Here is a 24,734-nt window from a genome sequence, read left to right as displayed (position 1 = left end):
CCCTCTCTAATGCAAATTGGTGATTTGTACCAGGCGGGGGGGTTCAAAACGTCTCAGTAGACTCTATCCTGGGAAAAACGGTTGGATTTATGAGTAATGGCTAAGGCATGACAGATAACACACTTTGAAATCCCATCCCCACGAAAATCAAGGAAACACTGGTGAGTTAGAGGGAGACAGGCACGCACCTGCAAGGGAGACAAGGCATGATACAGCTTTAACGTATTAGTTGGTCAAGGTGAACCCTGGGCTGAGCCCATAAACATTTAAGTCCCAGAACAAATGTTTGGGATTGTACAAACATGTTAACCACCTCATGTTAATTGGCAAGCAATTACCTTGAAGTAAAAATAGCTTTAGTGTAGCTGAGCAGTCACCGAGTGCCTGTCCCCTGGTGAATGCTTATTGCTCGCTATAAAACTTTCTGCAAAGGAATCTTCTCCACTTTGCATTTTGGAAGCTCGCGGAGCTTTGTGTTTAAAAGTTTTTGTCTCCAGCAGCAATTGTTGTTTGTTTGTAATGGTACAGACTCAGCAAAGAGGACTGTGTGCTGGAGCTAGTCTTCATACTACCCTTTAATAAAATTCTGCATTTCACAACACAATGAAAAAATAAGGTAGTATTGACCAGCAAAAGCATACAATTCAGTAAGGATATTTAACTGATGTGTGCAGTATTGTGAGACTATCAGTGTAGGCTAGATATATATTTATAACTCCAGGCCAAGTTGGCAGGCTAGAATGTTTCTTACTGATCTGGTGAATTGTGAATCTTTCTGATATATTGCATGATGAAAATGCATGGCTGGACTGGATTCTCTTGAGACGCATATGCAGTCGAGAACCAAGAAGCAAAATCCTGCCTGTTCCCAACCTGGTACTTGGGACTGCCAAGCAAGAGACCTGTGGTCAGCTGTTTGACCTGTTACCTTTTGGCTGCTGGGAAGCACTATGAGACTCAGCAGTTTCTTTTCCATGCAAACCCATCAGCCTCGTGACCTTCTCTTAGAACTTGACTCAAGTCCTTGCTTGATCCTACCCAAACATTTTGGCAAAAAGTGCCCATATCTCCCAGTCTGTAACTAAACTACAGCCAGGTTTCTTTCTTGGGAGAGCTTATCACAGCACTGCTGGAGCTGGGCACGCATGAGTGAGTGGGGTGTCACCTTGAGCTCCCGTGGCCCTGGGGCTAGTGGTGACCCAGATGGCCCAGCATGTGGTTCAGAGTGGTTCTGACCAAAGAGTCGCCATTAGCACCGCAGCGTTATGTGACTGTGGGCTGGGTGCTGGGTGCTTTGTCCCAGTCTTCACCTGTTCCTGATCATCCCTTGTCCCAGGAAATACAGCACCGTGCAAAGGAGGAGGGTTCTGGCATCCAGAACGGGTTTACATTGTGCTCCTGCGAACGTTTCAGGGTGGTGGAGAGTGAGTCCGTGGAAACCCTCCTCAGCCAGTCCCTGCCTTGCGCTCTGAAGAAGTGAGGGAGTGGCAGATGGAAAACAAAACTAACCCAGTGCATTTCACAATCCTGGCAGCAATGCTCGGCAAGCGTGACAGCCACAGCAGTGGAGTCTTGGATTGCTCTCTCCCTGTGCAGCTTGTCTTAAGAAATGTTGGCATTATGGTCAGCCATGCCAAAAAGGGCTTCCAGCCCATCAGTTGGCTCCTATGGCAATGTGGCCTCATGTTTGGTAGCTTCAGGTGCTTCAAGCAAGAGAGGCTGTAATGTGTGCAGATATCAGAGCTTTCCAGGAAACATTTGGATACAACTGCAGCTCTGTTCACTTTTGAATTCACTTTCTGTGACTATAGTGGCAGACAAATTTGCTGGCAAATGTTTTGCGAAAAAAGGCATTGATCCAGCAAAGCACTGTGCACAGACTAAGCTTAGTATAAGTGACTACACCTGTGCTTAATGTTAGGCACGTGACGAATGCTCTGCTACATTGTAGCCAAAATAAATTTAAAATAAATATCAAGATGTATTCATGGAAAATGAATGCTGGTCTTGTAAGCATAAACACATGGAGCAGAAATAGAAGTCTACCACTCCACATGTCCAATGGGGATATCCAGCAGGGAAGCGTCACGTGATCTCCACACTCATTTTGAGCTCACCAGCAGAGCTGGTGAAAACAGGTTTTGATTTGAATGAGTTATGACCCATTGAAAACGACATCATGTGTAACCACAGTAAATTGTCGTAATGAGATCACGAGGCTCACCAGAGTGGGCAGCGAGGGGAGGCGTCCTTCCACCAGCGCACACGGCTGACTGAGCGCTGCACTGCAAAATGTGACCAAGGGGCACCACCCTGTTCCCTGGCCATCTTGTCATTTTAGTGACAGGACCAGAGTTCACACAGCCGGAGCTGGACAAAAGCTCATTAGAAGTTTTGAGTTAAAGAGAAGTCAAAAAAAAAAAAAAAAAAAGAAAAGAAAGAAAACCTCATGGTATTGCATTTACAGTCTTATCTAGGGCAGCAGAGGGGATTGGACTAACCCAGATAATGGAAAAACATAGATCCTCTAGCTGCTTCCATTCTTACAGCAGCTTGCCAAGAGCTGGCTTGGTTGTTTCTAAACTGTGTTGCTGTAGGAGGGCCTGGTGATGAGGGCAGGGCACTACACAGGTGAAAGGACCCAGCTTTCCCTAGAAGCAGGATAACTATTTGCTCGGTCCTTCCCTGGGCTCGTAAACTCTGTAGGACCAGCCTGCATGTGAGTTGTTCATGTCTGGCTGCCCCGGGATTGCTTAGCTGTGGGAAATGCAGGGTCAACTCTGGCTTTCGTATTTTCCTGGTGCAACCAAGTAAGTAGAGAGGTGAAGTCTGAGGCTACCGCAGCTTTCATGCGCTTGAGCCTTTACCAAATACCAAGCCCAGACAATGTGTGTGGCACAGCTCTTGGCTGCCAAGCTTCTTCTAGGTAGACTTCTGGGAAGAACCAGATCTTTCTTTTGCTGGGAAATAGTGCTAATTGTGTGGAGCCCTTGACAGCACAGGAGACTGAAAGAAACACGTTCCATGTCATTCTGTTTCTCTCTTAAAGCAATTGAGTGCACGTGTCCACAGATGCCTGTTGCAAAACACCAGGCATATGACCTAACCACATCCTCCCACTCCCCCAAGGTGGAAGGCAGAGGTGCGCTGATGTAACGCATCACCAGATACAGGACCTGTTTCCCTTGTCTGGTGCCTTAAGGCAAATCAGGTTGCTTGCCTCGGTCGTTGCCACTCCTCCTCTTAGGCTTGCACCCTCCGATCGTTCTCTGTTATGCTTTGCATGCAAATATCCATGCCCCTGAGCAGTGGAGACAGTTCAGCCTCGTGCTGATATGCAGCACCCTCCCAACTCGTATCATCTATTTATAGTATTTTTAATATGATTAGATTCATAGCCTGAGTTCACGAATAGCGAACCACTCGATTCAGTGGCATTCCACTTTGTGCTCGGTCCATAGCCTGTGGCCGCGGAGCTGTGCCTGAGCTGTGCAACCCCTGTAGCACACCGAATCCTAAGCCGTTCCCAGGGCCCCAAATTGTCCATCGCGTGCAGCTGAATTCAACCCAAGCTCCCCCTGCTTTTGCAGGAGGCATGCTCTGGGCCTGGCTGGAGAGGACTTCTGCTTGTCTGGTCCTCCTGATGTTGGCTCGCTGACATTGCTGCAAGGACAGCCAAAACAGCTGGAGGCCAGCCAGGCTGAAGAGACAGGGAGGAAATGTGTCCCTGCATTCATTTAGAAGCAAAGCACTGAGGATTTTCTGGTGTTTATGTCCCCTAGAAAGCTCCCTAGAGCTGACCCAGCAGGCGTTTCTGCATGGCAGTGCTGTGGGTGAGTGCACCAACACTGCCCACACTGCATTACAGGTGCAGCTGTGGGGAACCGAGATCTTGCAATTGGTGCTTTCTGTGTCAATAGAGAGAACCAAAAATAAAAAGGCTTGTGGCAAATACCTTCTGAATTTATTGTTTCTGAAGTTCACTTGCTGTGTATCATCTGTTGTGTAGAAATCCTTCTGAGTTTTCATTCTTTAGTCTCAGGCTAGCAGCACTGGATAGGCCCCCCTACTAACATGACTATTTTTCTAATACCCTTGCAGGAGAAGAATTTGGACTGGTTCCCTCGGATGAGAGCCATGTCCCTGGTTAGCAATGAAGGTGACAGTGAGCAAAATGAAATTAGGAACCTGCAAGAGAGGCTGGAGTCAACCATGAGCCTTGTAAAACAGCTTTCCAGTCAGCTTGCTGAGCTCAAGGAACAGGTGAGTGCCCCTGCACTGGGTAGCAACCTGAGCGTATGTGGGTGTGAATGCTCCAGCTTTCATCAGGTCATGGACAGGATAGCCTTGCAAAAGAGGATTTTTTCATAGAAAGGTTTTATCTTTCTGCACTGCACTATCTGAGTAGATACACTGACACAGGTTTGGAGTGAAATTGTATTCTATGTATGAAATTGTGTTCTATTAGCAACAGCAGAGAGCAGGTAAGGAGAAAGGCAGAGGGGGAATTAGTTAGGAAATCCTCGCAGCGAGTGTGTGAGGATGGCAGGGAGAAGCTGCAGAAGTGGTGTTGGGCTTTGCATATGTTATGGGCACTGCATAATCTGTGAAAAAGGACTAGCATCAGGAATAGCTGCATGCTGACTGAAATAAATGGAAGAGCTTGCTGAAATGTAACATTTGGATGGTTTCCCCGCTAATAGGGTCATGGCGCTGTTGCAGATACAATTCCCCTAGCCTGTTGCTTTGCTTGTGCCACTTGTGTCTTAGTGTCCCTTCCTCAGCTCCCGCTTCTCTTGCGTATGATGCCTGAACTCCAGGCTTCCCTGAAGGCCCTGCTTCTGCCTGAACTACCTTTTCTCTCACTTCAGGAGCAAAAGGACAGCTCTTTCTTCTTTTTTGCCAAAGACATCTGTCCCTCTTGGCATGTTCGGTGCAGTTTCAGAAACGCGTCTGTGTGTTTTCTTCCATGGGAGGCACTTCCAGTGACATTAGCAGAGTTATCTAATTATTCCCCTTCAGATACCTTCTTGAAACTCTTCTTCCCCATGGAAAACTTGACAAAGGCTTAGGCTGGATGTGCTGAGACTGTTGCTTATTGTGCACACCCATACTGTCCTGTTGCTGTTTTCACCCTCCTCTGGCTGAATCTGTTTGTTCTCTCCTGGCTTTAATTTAAACCCTCTGGGGCCATCTTTTAATTCCATGATTGTGCAGCACCAAGTGCAAATCCTGACCCTCTGCTGGACTCTGCAATGCAATGGCAGCACAAATAATATCCTGTAAAACCTGCCACCGGAAAAGAATAATGTACAAATGAGAATAAAATGTCCATACTTTGCAGGAGGCAGATCTCTCACTTCAAAGGAATCTCTTACTTGTAATTTTTAATGCTGAAAAAAAAGAATTCCACTCCCTGTTGTTTTGTTTATATGTATCTTGCTCCGCGACTGCTAAGTAATAGTAAAAAGCAGAAAAAAAAGAATCTCAACTTGTCTCTCTGCCTTTCCACCTTAGATGACAGAACAAAGGAAGAATAAGCAGAGGCTGGGCTTTCTCGGATCAAACACACCCCATGTGAATCATCACATGCCACCACCCTGATACCATGGGGAGAAGCCGTGACTAGCCTTTCATCAGTATTCCTGCTTTATTATAGAATAAAAAGCTGAGATTGAGAGGAGTGAACAGTGCCTATTGTTACAAAGTTAAAAACAAGCAAGTGCCAAGATGTTAAGTGGTTTAGCTCTGGGAACAATTTGTAGCTGTTTTTCATGGTTGAAAGGGACCACAACCTAGAATGCGAGAGATACAAGGGAGATGGTTTGTATTCATCCAAGGGGCCCCACTCAGCTGGGCTCGTGCTCTGCAGCTCAATGGCTTCAGCGGTAACTGTGTGCGATGCACGTCGCGGCGGCGTTCGGCCACATCCTTAGAGCTGCCCTAAGATTTCTCTGTAAAGCGGTGGAATAACCACGATGAGCAGAAGAAGGAGAGAAGCTTATTAGCGCAAATGCAACAGCCTGGTTCAGAATCAATAGAAGTTATTTCTTGTCTTATTTGCCAAATAGCGACATTAGTCATATTTGCTTGGCATTTACTATTTTTTAATTACCATAAATATGTCAGTGGGGAAAGCAATAATGTTGCTTCGAGTTAACTTCCGCTAGGAGGGAAAGGGGAGAAACCTCAAAAGACTGAAAAAAGAAGAAAAGAAAGAGTTGCAAAGAGGAATATTAACACTTTTGAATTTTAGCTGTCACCATGCAATTTCTCATTTATAACATGGAGCACAATGGATCTACAGCTGTGGGAATGTTATGTGCATAACACTGACAACATAACTGGAAGTGATTTCTTTTTCCTGGATTCAGATGTTCTCGATTAATGTGGCCATGAGATTTCACAGGCTGAGGAGTTAAACTATGTTTTAAATTCAGGTTCCAGTGGAGGATTCAGGAAAAAAAATTATACTTGTAGTTTGAGGCCTGTGCGGGAAATTTTTTTGTTTCTTGTAAAAAGCTTAGAAATGTCTTTCTAGATGGAGTCGTAATGGTGTCATTACCTTCCATAAACGCACCATCAGCGAGAGTTGACTTAGTAAATAAGCACCATATTCTGCTAGCTTTCTTCTGAGCTAAAGGTCCTGGGTTTAACCTTCCTTTGCCCTTCCTTCCTGAATTCAGGGGCTTGCAGGACTGGCCTCTCCAGTAAGGCCTGGCTGCTGAGGGACAGAGGGAAATGCCAGAGCAGGTCCCTTCCCATTCTAGGCTCGAAGAAAGGCAGCGTCCGAGTTGCCTGTGTGGGTTTCTGCTCTGTATTTTCTGGGGTAGGTTTCTGGGTTTAACAGAGCCCAATAGGCTTTTAGGAGAGGATTTTTGAGGCACAAATGGGAGTCGTGGTCCCAGGTCACTTTCCTTTTCAATGGATTTTGGACACCTAAATGTCCTTGGTGCCTGTGAAAATGTCTCCAGTAAGTGGAGGATTTTAGTAACAGTGCAGTCACTTTTTAAACCAAAATATTTTTGCAATGATTTCTTCCTGTGACATTCCCATTTTGTTAAAAAACCCATTTTTATCAAAGGTGAAAATGTTATTGGCTCCAGTATTTCTAATATATCCCCAAAGAAATCCTGTCTTATTATTATGACACAATTCAAACCAACAGACCTAGAGGAGAGGCATTTCTCTCCCTGCATCCCAAATTCAAACTTGTTCTTGGAAGCCATCTCTTTTGCATGTCAATGAGCTGGAGGAGATAAAAATAATATACTTTGGGGTATGATTGTTCTACCATTAGAACATTTCCCTTCGGCTTCAGTTGGGTCCCTCAAAAATACAGCGTGGAAAGCAGGGTTTTGTGTATTTTGTGAAAAGAAAGTCTCTATCTATGCTGAGTACACTGTTGACTTTCCTTTAGCCCATAGAGCATCCTGGTCGTGAGAGGTAACAGCTATTTCCACATTCAGGGTGTGTTTTTCCTGTTAGAAGTTCTCCCATAAACTTTGATCCAGCCAATGCTCTGCCTTCATGTACGAAGGTGAAGAGCAACTGATGGTTACCAGTGATGGTACAAAGGCAATAAAAGTGAGTCATGGGAGACTGAATAATTTCCTGCCCCTCTTCTGCTGGTATCCTGCTCTCAGCCCCAGTGCAGCCAGGCTTTGGCTGGTGCCCAGGCAGGAGGAGTTCTTGAAGGCAACAAAAGCTGGACTCGAGCTGATGTAGGCTACATTTTTGCATCCAAGGCAGGAGTTATATTTTCCATTCAGTGTTGTCTGATCTTCTTGGAGAGAAGGAGTAAATGCAGCTGTGGCCCGGGGAGCTGACAGTAGGAAATCTAGGCAAGAAGAGAGCTTGCAGCGGAATACAGAAGAGCAGTTGTCTTCAGTGAATGACTGAGATCTATTAGGAATAAATCTTGGAGCATGCCTTGCTGTCATGCTTGCTGTGTATGAGGCCTTGATGCTCCTGCTCTGGGGAAGCAGTGCTGGTGGAAACGCCTGCAGTAAGCCTTGTCTCCCTGTGAGGAAGGGGTATCATGTACCAGTTAGCATTCAGCAGTGGGAGACTTGCAGTGAATTTATTCCGGGAGTTTGCATCAGCCACGTGCCATGCAGCATCCAACCTCCAGTGTAAAATAAGGCCACATTTGCCTCTCTGACTAGAGCTATTGTAGATCATGAAGCCAAAAGGCTTCCACGCAAATGCAAAATCAACGTAAGTTTGTAGAAAATCAGAGCCTGCAGCTATATTAATTCAAATTAGTTTGTGCGGTTCATCAAATCTGATCACAGCCTCTGTTTTAATTACAATTTCCTCTTCTTCATGCACACATATGGTTGTTAGAGGTATAAGGCACAGTTTATTGGAACTAAGATACATTAAATGATCACTATTTATTAGGGGATGGGGGTTGGCTAGTACTGGAAGTAGTTGGCGCTTTCGTTGTTTACACGTGGAAAATCAACTGAACCACTGCACATAAAGGGAGGTTTCTGCCGTTTGAGCTGGAAAACTGGAGAATCGATGTGCTTGTGCCCTGAGTTCGTGCCTGCAGTTGCATGCTGCTGGCGCTCCCTCTGTCCTGCACCCTGACTGACATCCCCCTCGGCTCAAGAACCCAGCTATTGCTGTTTAGAAGGGAGAGCTAAAACGTCAAAAATTAAGAGCTAATAGATGCCGATTAGCATTTGCCTATGGTGCCTTTCTGCTGTTTATAGCTTCGGAGAGAGACCTCCATAATCGATAAAAGTAGGTAATGCTACTTGCACAGATTGTAAATATATTTCACTTGAACATTTTGACATTTTTGCTGATTCTGCCAAAGCTTAGGCCCTATCCTGCAGCTCTCATCCGTGTGAGCAATCCATTCCCATGCAAGTAGTAACTTCAACAGGAGACTTCTTACATGAATAACAGTTGCAGGGCCAGAGCCCAAGCCTTAAAGATTGTGAAATATCCCCATCAATAAGTCTGTAACAAGGGGAAAAAATCATTGTTTTTTAATACATATATTTATATGTATATCTTTGTTTAATGCAGCTGGGGTATCCTCTTTTTAGGCAAGCATCATCTGTTATACTTACCTATTTATATGAAATGATTGCAAAGAAGTTAAAACATCTAAGAGCTTTTAATGCCTTAGAGGGATTTATAATTATAAGCTCCTTGACAGTTAAAATCTACTTAAGTAAATATGTCCATTGCTGCTGAATGTAACTTTTAATAAAGTGTGTCATTTTATATATGTTTGTCTTGCTGCTTCTTAAGGTGCGTGCAAATACATGTTGCTGAATTAGAGACTTTTGGGAAACACAGATTGTTTATCTTGCATGGGAGAGTAAACTGTTGGAATAAACGTGCCATGGATGTGCATTAGTCCCTCATGAGAGCCGCATGGCAGCCTCACAAGGGCTGTCGGTCCAGTATTGCTCACGTGCCGCAGAAAGCAGGTAGTATGCATACCCGCGTGCATGCTCATGTAGGTAAGTTGTATTTGCGCCAGTCAACATGCCTCCAACAAGGAATTCCTGGTGTGGCTTAGAAGGCCATTGCTGCCCGCCACACAGACCCCGTGCTAGTTCAAGACTTTAATTTTGGAAATCCAGCCCTCAAATAATAAGAATGCACAGGTTGAACTTAAAGGCTTTGTGTTACCTCTTTTGCTAGGGTTTAATGTGTTTTCAGTGCAGCTCGTTCAAGTAGCATGCTGAGAGACAGACGAGGGGGTTCCCCTCTCTTCTAGGCAAAGGGTGGAGGAAAACAGACGGCCAAAAACCATTGTCTTTTTGAACTGAAGGAACTCAGGCGGAGGAAATTTGTGGTCTCGTGAAAAAAGGAAATGCTTTACAAACCTGTGAGGGGGACTACAAGATACAAGCATTTTTCTTCCAACTGTGTTTGTTACACAAAGCCAAAATTTATGAGGAAAAGAATGAGGTCTCTTCTTAGTGAGAGAAAAAAATCCTGTTAACTAATTAATAAGAAAAGTGCTATTAAATAGGACATACTGTTATTTCTGTGCACTTGTTATACTAACCTGCAGAATTTTTGAGTAGAAGTAGCTTTCTTCTGTTATATTCTATAGCACGACTTCAAGTAGAGAGGAGCTTGCTTGCTACTAATTTTCCTAGATCTTGCTGCAAAAGGATGTCCTAAGAGAAAATGTATCACACTATTTTCATACAGTAAACATTCAAGCTAAGATTGCAGTTACATAAAAAAAAAAAACCCCAAACCAAAAACTAAAATTAAACTCCTAAGCACAAATGGGAGCTGTTTCACATGCAGGACTTCTTAAAACCTAACATCTAGGCTTCCATTTCTTAAAATGTTTTCTCCAAAGGTGCCTTTTTAATTCCATAGGCGGTGAAGCGAACACGTCTCCCTCGGCATCAGCCACGCAGACCTCAGTGGAGTCGCTCCGGTGTGGCCTATGAGGGAATTAGGCTCATTAGTGTCCCCAGTCACTGCTGTTGTGACAAAAGCATCTGCAGGCGAGGATGTTTTCTTTGGAGAGAGCGTGCTTGTTTTCTAGGGGTGGCTGCCAAGTTTATTTTTAAGTCGAGAAAGCAGAGATTTAAGTCAGCTAACCTTCTTGCTCTCCCAGAATGCCCGCAGGAACACTGACAGCATGACTCCTGTTTGCAGGCACTGGGACTGAACGTCCTGTGTTTGCACAAAATCATCCCAAATAGACATGAAACAACTAAAAAGAAATTCAAGCTCCAGGAATTTTAAATGCAAAGTGTACTGCTATCATCAGTTCACACTTGCCTGGTCTATTTATACGCTGTACTTTTTTAGTTTGAAGCAGGAAGTTGCGAGGCACAAGACAAATAGCCTTTATAAATTTGCAATTTCTAAGTTTTTTCGTTGCTACAAACAGCCAACAGTTACCTTTTCTTTTCTGCACAGGAGATTACTTACTCTGCTACCCCCGCTTTTCACTTTCTCTCGCTGTATCTCCACCAGCCTCAGCTGCCCATGGGTAAGGTTGAGGACTCGGCCCATCCAGCATCGCAGACCGTTGCAGTAAGGCTAGGAAGCCGAACCAATAATCTAAACCCCTTAGGAGTACGGTTGAACTGGCAATTTCTTGTCCTTTCCACTTTAATAACTCTGTTTAAATATTGTAAATCATGTCGTCGACTAACATATTCAGTATCTAACTTGGTAAAACCAAGTGTTTTTTTTTTTAACAACCGTTGCAGTAAATTATTGCACAATCTTCAATCCTTAGCTGGTGTTTTAAGCCATCTATAGCCTGTCAAGCAAGCAAACTGTGGAGATGGCAAAGTGAGATGAAGAGATGAACAGCTTCTACTCCAAGTTTTAACCTAATCCACTGGAAAAAGACTTTGCTCCATCTGTGGAAGGCAGCTTAGACCCATTGCCTGGGCCAGGCAGAGCCCCCAGCCTGCGAGGGCTTGCGGTGGGAAGGGGCATTGTCACAGCGGTGCTGCTGCCTTGCAAAGCGGAGAGCCACACTGGTGGCCAACCAGACCGTGCTTTATCTGGGCCCTGTAGCCCCCCATTCGAAAGCCCACAATTTCGTTCTGGATGGGAAGAACAAGTTGGGGATCCAATTACAACACAGAGGCCCCAAGACCCTTTATAAAATTTTCCTTCCTGGCCCCCAAAATCTGCAATGCACTGTGTAGGCTTTGTTCCCTGTAACACTGAGTTGCCAGGCAAAACCATGGACTTTGGCACAGCATCATAATTTTGTGTAATGTCTTTCAACAGTGATACATGAAACAGAATTTCCCAATTCTCTCCTAGGAACATTTGCTCTCTTACAAGCTATATTACCTGTTCTTTCTCCTCCCCACTCCCCACTCAGTGTGGCATTATGGTGGTAGACATCCCCGGGCTGCGTTAGCTCAGACGCAGCTGCAGAGACCTGCGGCTCTGTTCAGAGTGCGTGGCGCTGAGCACACAGCAGCTTTGGAGAAGGGTTCAAAAAAAAAATGTTTTTGGTCCTGAGTTGGTCTTGGAGCATGGCAGTTGGCTCGGAGTTTGTATTTTTCAAGTCAGCTTCTGCTGGTTTTTGCAGGTGGTTCAGGCCCATTGCTAGCCCTCCGGAGTGCCTCAGGGGAGCTGTAACGGTGGCTTCATCTGGCATGGAACTTTTCACCCTAATTTGATAAAGACATCAGAATTCTTGGTGCCTCCAAAATACCCTCCCAACCCTCCATCCTTCTGTTGTAAGGGTTGCTGGTGTATGTATGTATGATCCTGTGTGGTTTGCACACCCGCAGTTCGGTCTGAGGGCATTTGGAAATGCTGACATGCAGCAGCAAGGACTGGCTGGCTGCAGCCCTAAACAAGCAAGACAGCTGCTGTACTGTAGGAAATGCATTTTCCCCCTCCTTTGCTGCTAAAGGAGAAGACAGGTCAAGAGGGGAGAGTCTGGGTCCTGGAGCCATCATGCTCTTCTTGTGAAAGCTTCAATAGCTGCCTGCATCTCTGGTTTGCTAGCAGGGGTTTCATGCCGCTAGCAAAGCACTGCGAGCTTTGTAAACGCAAGGTGCTACAGATATAATTTATAATGCACAAAAGGAAAGGGAAGGAAGAAAGTTTAAGAGAAGGAAAGACACTAGGCAGAAAATCCATTTAGGCTGGCAGCTGTCTTTTCTTTCTCTGTCTCAAGAGAGTGGGAGAATGTTGTCCATACTGGTGGTTTTGCTGGTGAGATATGTTAAGAGTTTACCTTTGAGTTGTTGTGAAGTGTTAGTGTTATCAGAAGTTGACTGACCATGTCTTTGTCAATCTTGTCTGTCTTTTCAGAAGACGGGACTTAGCCAGAAGATACCAATTCAGTGAAAAAGCTAGTGCTCAGGGTTCTTGTCTATGAAATCTCTGTTTTTTTAAAGTTTGTCCAGGGCACCTCACTTGGGATGAGTGATCTTTTACATGGTTAGCACAAATCTAAATAAATACAGAAATATAAACTGAGCTGGAAATTTACTGAGTACAAGCTGTCTTGCAAAATTGTCTGTGTTTCCTGGCTCTGGATGGGATGGAAATACCACAAAACTAGCTTCTCTCATAGTAACGTGATACTTCTGCTTCCGGGCTTAGCTGAAAGCAGGAGGTGGAGGCATGTACAAGAGCTGAAAAAGAAAAGCAAAAGCAAATGATAATTGAGCTAATTTTTAACACGGAAAAATGGAACCATTAATTAAAAAGATCAAAGTGGCCACTGTAATCACCTACTTGAATGTCTTGTATAGTACAGGTCATCCAATTTTGTCTATTTTTGTTTTCAGCTGTAGCATAGCACTGAAGGTAGCTAACCTTGCTCGGAAGTCTTCACGTGACTAAGATACGAGCTACATCCGTTGGCTGATTCTGGCCTGACTCAAACTGCAGCCAAGGTGCTACCTCCAGATCAGATGAACCCAGTTTTTCATGGGTCATGCTGGTTCCCATCACTCCAGGAGATGGGAATCCAAGTCTGATGCAATCTCTGCATGCGGAGCTTATTCTGCAGCACGGACATTGCAGTAACAGGTTGGATCTAAGCGCTGGGCCGCATGTGGTAGCTGGAGGCATTTGGCTGTTCAGCCTGTGGGGGGAGACTCATGGTACCTTCCTTGCCAGACCATCTCCTCCTCCAAGAGAGCATGGATAAAATTGTCTAATGGACTGGCTGTGGCTCAGCTGGACCCTCTGGTCTCCGCTGTTAGCGCTGAATCTGGATAAATATTGTGGTGCCAGATCACCACTTTTTATCAGGAAATGCCATTTGCTCTGCCCATTTTTATTTGCGAGAGCAAATTTTCGAATGGCCTTCTCTCAGCCCAAGGTTCACAGTCACAGTTCCTCCAGTCAAGTGATTGATTATCATCTAGATTCCCTGTATTTTTTACAGTCTGGCCAAATTTTGGAGACAGAAGTTACATCAACTAAAATGGCACGGAAGGGAGCACAGACTATCTTTCCTGCTGGTGGTGGGTATTCATGGCGTTAATGCCCACAGTGTGAGCAGCCGCATCTTTAGGGGCCTTGGCAGTGGGACCTTGAGCACATCACTTCACCTCTGTGATCATCGCACTGGACATATTGTTTAACCTGCTTTTGTCACTGTGCAGTGAATGGCCTTCAGCAACCACCCTAGGAGATGAGCAAAGAGCTGTGTCCTCAGGACTTTCCAAGTCCTGGGCCTCCCCGTTGCATATGCTGGTGAATGTCACTTTAATAGCATCTTCTGAGAACTGATTGGGACCACACGTGTCCTTTCAGCCAGGCCAGCAAATAACCTTCAGATAAGTCTGCCCAGGGCTGTTCTGGATCGGGTGATCTGCATTTAGAAATAGTCTTGGTATTTTTAAATATTGCCTGGAGCCATGTGGTCCCCTCTTCATTTTATGTTTTAATTGTCATTTATAACTATAATGCAAGCTATTCAAAATCCAGCCAGATGCTGGAGGGAAGTGAGAGAGTCCCAATCTGAAGCTCACTCAAATCTCTGCAAGTCTTCAAAGAGTTTGAGGCTGGCATCCCCGCAGAGAGAGGACTGAGCAGTTGCAGCCCTGTGGGGTCCCGGCTCCAGGACACCCAAGCTGTGCATTGCACATCGCCATGGACTCCTGCCCTTACCAGAGACAGGGATGGGTGCACGCCTGGGACCTCATGGTTCAGCTTGGCCTGGGCCAGCCAAGCCGCTGACTTTTGCGCCTCCTCCTTGCCGGTCTTACAGCCCGCCCAGCTGAGGCACAAGGAGGTCAACTGATTTGCTCAGGTCACCAGTGCGTGAGCAAATGACTCATCCCAGATTTTCCTGGCTCCTAAACCTTTGCTCAAACCACAAGGCTGCTTAATGACTTAGCAGAGCTCTAAGGAAGTAAGCTATAAATTGCAGATACGCTATAGCGAAACAATTGGCTAAGGTATTTTCCACGTGCCGTTTATGAATCTAGGACAGCTAACCAGGATCTGGGAATTATCACAGGGTGGGGAAAATGATTTGTTGGGTGAAACAATGGCTGTAGAAAAAAAATATTTACTTCCCCCGCCCACTCCATAGCAAAGTCTTTCCACCTCCACCTTTTCTGCCTGACTTTACGTAGAGCCCTCACTGTGACACGGAAGGTAAGTCAGCTCTGACTAGAAATAATAATAGTTTATACAGCCTGGGCTCAAACCATCCCAGCTCATAAAGGTGTTCCCCGAGTGCTGCCTTCCCACCAGCAGCCCGAGGCTGTGCACGGCGTCCCAGGGGACCGACCTGCGGCAGGCATCCCGCATCTGGTCAAGCAGAGGAGCGCGCCATCTCAGGCAGGCCTGCGTACCCTTCACCCACACGCTAAACGGATGGACTCACACGTATTACCCCATGGGCCAGCTTAGTCCTCTGGGATGGCTGAAAACCCAGGAAAGGTCCCTGTTATTTGGGAACGGTGAATAAACAAGGTAACCTCTGCTGGCAAATGCACAGTTACCATTCAGATGACATCTCGGACAGCTTGCGCTGGTGGAACCTCAACCCTGGCCACTGTCAGAAAATAAAAGTATTTTCTTTTAAAAGATGTCTCTTGGTTTTCTCCAGCCAGCTGTGCTGGACTCAGAAAGCAACTTGCTCATGTTGCCTTGCAATGGGAAGAGTGAGTGTGGTGAGGCCGGAGTACTGCAAATCCCCCAGCCAGGGCTCTCTGGCTCCCAAGCTCCCCCACAGTGCAGGTTATTACTGCATTACTCTATTTTAATATTAATCTATTATATTCAAATGTATGAAACAAAACAGGGCACTGAACATCAAGCTGTCTGAGGAAGGATTTTTTTTTTTTAATTTAAGAAATCCTTCTGGTTTCTTTCATTAGCATCCAAAGTATCTTCTCTTTAGGCAGATGACAGAAATAAAGGATGCCATTTGAAAAAGTTGCACGTAGCCTAATTATTACCATGCAAGCACTGTTTCTTGCCAGAGGTGTGTTGATTTTGTGATGATTTCAATCCATTCCCAAGCCAAAGGTCAGATTCTGCTACCCCTGGATGCCATGGACGTGAGTGGGCAGGCTCATGGGGTCAGATGCTGCACATAGTCAACAAGGATGGGGGGGAGGCTTGAATCTGGCCCCCTCTCGGTCCTGCAGTAAGCAGCCCAGCACAGCTGGCACTAATTGACACTTTTCTTGGATGTGGCTCAAGTACGGAGCAGACAATGGAGCTTCTCGTGCCTGGAGGTGATCCCTGAGCATTAAGACGAAGGCCCATTGAGAGCGCAGTGCGAAGAAGTTGCAGCAATCCTTGCTGATGATACTGCTTGCAAAGAGAAAAGTCTGCTGGAGCATAAGCCTGCTTCTATAGGGCCTGGTTTGTCCTCATGCAACTGAAGAGCTGGCATTATAACCACGCAAAGCCTTTCTCCCACTTTGTGACCAGTGCAACTGGAGGAGTTGGAGTAGATGATTTCCCCAGATATGCTTGGGTTGAGAGATGGTAGAAGGGCAGTGCTGAGCAGGCCTCCATCGCATATCCTGGGCTGGCTGCACCAGTCCGGCTGATGTCAGCAGAGGTGGTTTCTCCAGAGGTGGCACTCCAGAGGTGGCTTCTAAAGGCCACACTCTGAGAGGAGCCTTTCTCTGGAAACCTATACTACTGAGCCTGGTCTGCCTTCCCAGGGTGTGCAAACAGCTGTGCATGGCAGCTGGGTGCAGCGTTAGGGTACGTGACATGCCGACCCGCTCACGAGCAGACAGCAGAGCACACATGCCAGTCTCTGGGGCTTCTTGCAGCCACGTGTCAAAGTCTGTGGCCATGGGCAGCTCTTCAAATCCTGGTCTCCCCTCAAAACTCTTGGCATCAGGCCTTCCAAAGGGTCCCATATGGAAACCCAAAGGGCACAGGTGAAGGGCTGATCAGCTGGGGCAGAGCTTTGCCACTGTTGCTTCATGCTATCGTGGCATTGCTTCATGCGGTCCTGGAAAGAAGTGTAAGTGTGAGTTGAGACACCTGGAACCCAAAAAGCAGAAGCAAAATAAAGAGAAGGGTAAGAGTCTTGTTCATAACACAATAAAACTTGACAAGGAGGGATAAAGAAAAAATTATTATTATTTTTTAAGAAAATGACCATGTAATTTCTGGATTATTCCTATAGAGGAATTTTTTGTGTGTGTGAGCAGTAGTAACTTATTCCAATAATATCAGTTTATTTGGCAAAAAGTATGCTCATTATCTTAGATGTGTCTGTTGGCACTAAGAGGCATGGTTTTCTTCTGAACTTCAGGAACAAATTCAGATGGGAGGAAAACCCTCCCTGCTTTCCAACAAGAGGTGTACAGTGCTCAGGAGTGCCATGAGCTTATGCTGTCCTGAGTCATAAAGCTGGTTATGGGCACTTTGCACCATCCCAGCAGTATGCCTTCTAAACCTGCATGTTTGCGATTGCAACCCAGGTTCTCCAAAACTTAGGATTCTTTTTTTTAATCTCATGAAATATAAACCAAATGAATCTGATACTCTTTTGGTTCTCTCCTGGTGTGGGAACACTTACAGTTTAAGCTTTATTTATTTATTGCTACAAACAGGAGAATAAGCTGAAGGTCTTTGAAGTTGCAAAGACAAAAATGAAGTTCTTGGGCAATAATTAGAATTGAGCTGAAGAGAGACAGCTGCAATTCGGCAGCATCAACAGATGTGAACAGCTCCCTGCTCGGGAAGTGGCAGGGAGAGCGGTTCTGCTTGTGTGTCTGGCTTCAACCAATGGAGCCCCAACGCCCTCGTTGCGCCATGTATGTGCTGGAGGAGGCTTAGCCTCTCTCTGCTTCTCCAACACTGCCCAGTGCACCCATGCTCTTCTGCCGCAGCAGAAGAAGCTGTTCCCCGGTTGGAGAGAAGAGGTGCTCAGCCCTTTGCCTGGGCTTTCTGTTGGTCAAGCACCCCAGCCCCTTGCTCTGGAGATGTTCGGGACAGATGACCGCTGCTGGTGTGGGCAGACCTCCAAAGTCAGGCAGTGGACACGTGGCCTGTACAGAGCAGGTCCGAGTCTCTGGGACCATTCAAATTCAGTGTGCAAACACAGAATCACAGAATGGTTGAGGTTGGAAGGGGCCACAGGAGATCATCTCGTCTAACCCCCTGCTTCAAGCAGGGCCACCTAAAGCACGTTGCCCAGGACCCTGTCCAGGCAGCTTTTGAACATCTCCAGGGTTGGAGACTGAGTGCAAATTCTTGTCTGGGATTATCTACCTGCAGATAGATACGGCAGCGTAAGCAGAGTTTGGCTGCTCTTCTGCACCACTAAGCGTAGTCAGGTAAGGTCCCAGCACACACCTGTAGCTTGGAGCAGTGTTTACTGCAGCTGCGGAGGCTAATGTCTGATTTGCATTGATTTTCTCCCGTGATAGTGTCCCAGTGCTGCGCTCGGGGCTAGCACCCCCTTGTATCAGTCTTTGCCCCCACCCCTCAGAGGAAAGACAGAGGACACAGTGGCAAATGGGCAAACCCCAATGCAATGGTCTAAACCAATACAGAGCCTGTCCCTTTCCATTTGTATACACTTCCCTGCATGTTTTACATGTAAAAAATGTTTGTACTGGGCTCCTTCATGGCTTGCTTTCTAAGGGTGTGGGAAGCAAGTGCCAGAGGGTGAGGAGTTCATGTCTTCCAAGGAACATTTTCTATGTAAGGGGGGGGGCAAACTTCAAGTTTGGAGGGAGGAGGCACATTTGTTTAGTAATTGCATCATCACTCCTTGACACGCTCCTCAGCTGCTGATCGCCACAACGCCAGCCCGGGCCACCACGCTGGGTGCAGTCATCGACGCAGCGTCTCGGCCCCGGACGAGATTCACATTTACTGCACAGTGGTAAAAGCCTGGGCCGAACTATCCCTTCCACCTCACATGCAAGTATTGATACTGTAATATCCCTGGGGATTTTTCTATAATAATCTTGTCTATGCCGTTGACTTATACAATGGTAATTGAGCTTCAAATTTAATTATAGTATGGGAATGAGCTGCCACTTGATTGAAGATACTTCCCTATTTATTGAAATAAATAGTCTCAATGACTTTGCAATTTTAAATGAAGGGACTAGGCATTGGGATCTCTTTTATAGTAGCATTTATATCCTTCCTGTCAGATGCAGCATTTCAATGAAGCATCAATCCCTGGTTTCCAAAATGTGCCAAGTAACTCTTCTTTCACTGAAGCCTCCATTTATGGTTGCTCGTGGAGAGTTTCTCATTCATAGTTTCATACCTACAGCCGTGAAAAATAGTGATGCCAGGGACCTGCCACCGCTCCAATTCTGTAGGCGTGCAGCCAGTGTGTTGGGGAAGGAGCTCTGCTGCCTGCACAGGCCCTGGCAGGAGCCATAGTAGCCTGTGCCTGGCCCATCACAGGATGTCCCATGTCCCTGGGGACATTGGGCTGGTAGCTGGCATCAACGTCAGTGGGAATGGGGCACCTCAACGCCTTTGAGAAGCTGGATCAACGTGAGTGCTGCCACTTTGATGAAGTGTTTCTGGGAAGTGTGGTTTTTATGTAGGCGTTTTCCTCTTGAGATAAGATGACACTCAAATGGCCATCTCATGTTGGTTATTTGAAAACAGTACAGGTGGACAATTTCCAGGCGTGACAGAGCACGTGAAAATGTGGGCACCTGCGGCAGGCTTGCTGCGCCTGGCTGCCTGCCCACAGCTGCAGAAACAGCGAGGCTCATGTTCGTTAGCTAAGGAAGAGAAAATGAAACTCTCGATAGCAATTTGCTCCAAACTCCTTTTCTCATAACCAGTTTTCCATCCAAGCAAGAGTGTTTGCTGGAGACAGGATAGCAGGGCCAGACTGGTGTTGGTCTGACCCAATTTGCCCCTTTTAATATTCCCATGTCGCTTCTGGGACTCTGGCTGATGCTGCTGCCCTTTAAACCAAATTGAACTGTTTCATTTGTCTTCCTGCTCCACCTTGTCCTCAGTGCGTCCGCTCACCGACGAGTCGCTGCATGCCCGGGGCTGCAAACCCTGCAGGCAGGACTTGCCAAGACGTGTGTGTGTGGGGGGGTGTTTATCAGCTGCTTTTATGGGAACAGGTCTGGTTCTGCAAACCAGCATCACATCCACAGGGCACAGTCCTGGGAAACTCCCATGGCCTCCAGTGGGGGCTGAAGATGCCCCAGGGTCAGAGCCATAGTTACGAGAACTTGGCTTACTTTTCCAAAAGACCTGAGTGCCATCCTTTATACTGAAACACTCATCTGGTATTTCCCTGTGTCACTCCTTCATTATAATCAGCGATTTGTTCCCTCCAGCCTGTGCAGATACCTGCTGTAATCATCAGTATCTTGGGTGTTCAGTTTTTGGATAATAATTTTTAGAAAGTAATTCTCTCCCGTTGTGGCTTCTTGTCTACCTCTGTGTGGCTTCACACTCGGAAATTCGTCCTTTGCCAGACCCGGAGGCATGAAACCCAAAGGTCTGTGAACCAAACGCTGATATCTGGCAGGCCCAGCTCTGCAGAAAGCTGAGCTCTGGGTTCAAAGCACGAAGGTGGTTCTCACCTGCCTGTAGGCTGAGCTACCTGATCCCGGCTGCTTCAGGCTGTGGAGAAATTTGAACTTACTACGAAGTCAATAGCTGAGGCCCATTTTTATTTATGTCTACTTTGCTCTGGTTGTTTCCAAGCAGAAAATTCCTGGCTTGTGAGGGGACTCATCAACATCATGGTTGATATTGACTGTATAATCCCGGCGTAGTTGTTTTCTATTCTTATTTTGTTATATATCATATACCTTTTATGATAGTGTATCACACAATCTATCTTACAGGTATATCAGATGTGGGCAGACTTTTCTTGCAGATACCTGAGCATGAAGGTCAGCATAAATTCGCTTACATTTCAGTGAATTTGATAGTCAAAATGGAAACGTAGAAGTCAAATATCTGCCTAGCCTGTTACAATGTTTAGAAAAATTACCAGCATGCGCGGTGTACGGTCTGATAGTGCTGCAGTGAACATCTGTCACAACAGAGCTTCCTTCAGCCACGGAGCAAATCCATATTCATCCCGGAGGTGACAACTGGCTCGCTCCTGCGGCTCTGCCATGTTGTCTTCTGAGGAACTTGAATGGGAGGATGCCGGTTTTTTCTCCTGCCATCCTCTTCTTTACACACTAAGCTGATATTGATTAAATGTGCACACTGTGAAGCTTTTTTTTTTTTTTTCCAGACTGCTAGCAATACAGTCTGTTTTGTTTTTTTCTTTTGGTCATGGGTAATTGTTAGAAGAGCATCCATTCATTTCTTTTCAAGGGGTCAAACATTTTTAAGCCATATGCAGGTGAGGTTTACTAGGCAAATAAATAAACAAAGGCAGAGACAAGTCTCACGAGAAAGAGCCGGGACAGTTCTGTCTCATCATGGGAATTTATAAACATTCAATACGGTTTTAGAAAAAAAGTGTTTACTTAGATGATGGATGTCTCTTGAATATTAATCTTTTCAGATGGTATATCGCAGGTTCTCTTAAAGAAAGCCTAAATTATTCAAGAGTATTTGCCTGCTGAAGAGATACAGCAAATTTATAGGCAGTACAAATCAGACTTGTGCGTCTTAATATTAAAGGAAGCAAAGTGCCAAATTAGGCTTCTTAGTACTTTTTTGGTCCTCTCTTGCTAAGTAAAATAATTAAGCTGCTCATTAAAATACAACATACATCATAATGAAACAGTGGCCACCCCTAACTCTTCTATACCCTACGAGCTAAATCCCTGCCATGGGCTACGAATCCCTGTTTCAAACTGCTCTTTCTTTTTCACCTCTTTGCTTTACAGGGCTGCCTAGTTGGCCGTGAAAACGAGCGTCCTCCTCCTCCGACCGACATGGACACAGCAGCCTCTGCCCCATGGAGGTGACGGTCCGTAAGAGATGGCGCAGATAAGGGGGAGCAGGAGTAAATATGAGTAAATACTCCTGCCACGGGTCAGCAATTTGTTCATCACCTTACGCACCAACGGAAGAGAAATATTTTTCCCAAGCCCTTTTTGCGCTGTGCCGAGCCTCGCCGCACTCCCTCTGACTGCAGTAGCAAAGCTTGCAGGATGCGCGCGGTAGCCACTGAAGAAGTGCCAGTCTTGCTTATGTAACAGCCGCTGTTTTTAGGCGCTGTCACTCACATGCATGCTGGAAGATGCAGTGCTTTGAGGACTGCTATGCTGGTACAGCATACGCTGAAGGCAAAACTAAAAAAAAAAAAAAAAAAAAACCCTGTAAAAAAAGAATCAGAGCAGGATTATCACGCAGAGTTAGCTTCCCTTTCACAGGCCAGCCAGTTGAAAATTTCACTGGACCCACCTTTTAAAAACGGTTCCTCAGTTAAAACCCGTTGCTGCATAAAGAATCTGCTGGGATTGATTTTATTTTCTTTTCCCCATCAGGAACCGAAGTGATCTCCTAAAGGGAATGCGATTCCTGCCTTTAGGAGCAGCTACCTGCAGATGGCTGTCGCCTGGGCAGGGGATGAGAAGGTGTCAGTGGCCTGGGGCAGAGCAAGGAGCTGGGACTTGCTGGTGAGGCAAAAGCAGCCCTCGTCAGGGCTGTCGTTATGGTTGTCTGGCCTTCATTTAACTGTGCTCGTACTCCTTGGGGTGCTCTGGTTTCTCTCCATGTCCAGCATGGGGAAAAATACTTTTGGATGTACATATGCAAGTTTTATACTTTCAGGTGTGCAAGTTTTAAATGCCCATGACACAGATTAAGAAGCAACAGTGCACCCTGAAGGGGAACATCTAAGCTAATTTTCATCAAAAGTCCTGTTCATGCAGTTAGTAGAAGTCAGTAGAGACCTGCCTACTGGCCCTGATGGACTTTGTGTTTGGCTCTCACAGTGATTGTCTTGCATATCCTCAATAACACCTCATAGTCCTTACCACTGCTTTGCCCCTTGCCCTAACCATCAACCACAGTTCATGCAAGTTTGTGAGCAGCCAAGTGTGGAAGAGCTGGGAAGAAGACCTGAGAGAAAAGATCAATCAAAGCTGTTGCGTGGGATAAGGTGAAAGATGAGTGCTTGTTGGGCCTCCTAATATCTACTCTCACGTGCCCAGACTCTATAGTAATGAACACAATACAGGAACCGCTGTGTCTCCTATACTTGGGAAATGGCCATGTTTTCTCTCCCTGCCAGAGGCCTTTGCATGCACAAGTGTGGAAGGAGGAGAAAAGATAGTGCTTTGTCCCCCGCTCCCCCGAAGGACAAGATGTTGAGAATTCGACATTTGCCAAATGTTGCCTGTTGCCTGCCTGGACCATTGTAGCGAGAAGTGAATCCAGGGTTGAGTCCCACCTCATAAAGCATTTCAACTGCTGCAAGGATCAACCAAGAAGCCAACACCTCAGCCCCGAACCTATCCTGTGTGAGTCAGTCCCTCATCAACATGGCCGGCCAGATCCTTGGCTGGTGTAAATCAGAATCACTCCTTTGAAATCAGTGGGATTAGCTGACACCAGCTGTGAATTTGACCTGGCCTGGTGTCTTGAAACTCACCCGGCTGCGTTTGATTTGCATCTGGATCTGCTTGGAAGTTCACATCAAATGTGTTGCCACAGAAAAAGGGGTAGACACAGAGCATGAGCGAAGGCTTACAAAATGCCCTCTGCTGGAAGGAGCTCAGCCCCATGGCAAGTGTACAGTTTTGAGATCCTTTAGGCACTGACTTTTTCCCTGCCATGTCCTGCAGACCTCAAGCTTCATATGATTCCTGATTACGATGCTTATAATGTTTTTGGTGTGTATGTGTTTGTGCACACGTGTGCAGCGGTTTCTTGCTAAACCTGATTCAATTGGACATTGCCAGATGGTACAAAAGCTTACCGGAATTTCATTTTCAAATAAACCACAAACTTGGATGAGCTAATGTTGTTCCACATAAAAAGCCACAGAATTCAACAAAGTAATGTTGTTTTAAGTAGAGAACATGTCAAGCGAGAGAACCATCCGGTCTGCTCTGAAAGAGCTATACACTCCCACTCATGCTTTTAGAAAGTGTTTACTTACAAATGCAGTGAATATGGCACTGTAGCACGGTTTGAAATTTTCCCCACAGCTGAAGTCTGCAGAGCATTGGCAGAAACGACACGGGAACCACATCTGCTCACAAGCCTCGCTACTTTATTTTCAGTGCTCACCAAAGGCTGACAGCCTCAGAGCGACTGAAGCCCCTTTATCCAAAGGGCAAGGACAACGCAACCGTGGAGGAACGTGGGTCCCATTACCCGCCTGCACCGCGTCCATGAGGGCAAGCGAGGGGAACGGCCGTGACACCGTGGAGTTTGGCACCTTGGAGCCCAGACACTTGGGGGCCTTCTGGGAGCGAAGCTGGGCCCGTTTACTCATTTTAAATGCAGTTCTCCGCTGTCAGAGCTTTGTTGGGAGCAATCACTCCAGTGAGGGTTAAAACTAGCAGTTTAGACACAGAGGGCTAAATCTGCAAAAGGGCATCAGCATTGCAATGGGGCGAGCTGCAGTTCCTAATCTGTGAGCTCCAAAACCAGCAGCAACCTGCGGAGGGGGGGAAGGATGTCAGGCAGCCGCGAGAAGGGAGCCCGGCCCAGGGACCCACCTCTCCCCGCAATGTTCGCCTCCGGCTGTTTGGCAGAACCAGGGTGTATAAATCCTTCAGTGCATTTAGCCCCAGACGGCCTAACGTTGAAATAAATAGCACTCTGATTTAACAACAGATTGGCAAAGGCCTGCTCTCCCCAGCAAGCACCACCGCAAGTCTGTG

General features: G+C 46.2%; 1 protein-coding gene across 3 annotated transcripts in view; it reads left to right on the top strand.

Annotated features, from left to right (window-relative positions):
- ITPR2 (inositol 1,4,5-trisphosphate receptor type 2) overlaps window positions 1-9,246 on the top strand; it is a 272,287-nt gene extending 263,041 nt beyond the window's left edge. For all 3 annotated transcript variants that reach the window (XM_026114016.2, XM_026114015.2, XM_026114018.2), the window contains 2 exons: window positions 4,102-4,263; window positions 5,518-9,246. In XM_026114016.2, coding sequence (XP_025969801.2) covers window positions 4,102-4,263; window positions 5,518-5,604 — 249 coding nt within the window. In that variant the 3' untranslated portion in view covers window positions 5,605-9,246. The remainder of the gene's footprint in view (window positions 1-4,101; window positions 4,264-5,517) is intronic.
- The last annotated feature ends 15,488 nt before the right edge of the window (window positions 9,247-24,734 follow it).

This window comes from Dromaius novaehollandiae, chromosome 1, assembly GCF_036370855.1.
Source record: "Dromaius novaehollandiae isolate bDroNov1 chromosome 1, bDroNov1.hap1, whole genome shotgun sequence".
Lineage (NCBI taxonomy): Eukaryota > Metazoa > Chordata > Aves > Casuariiformes > Dromaiidae > Dromaius > Dromaius novaehollandiae.
This window is presented reverse-complemented; position numbering and strand designations above follow the sequence as displayed.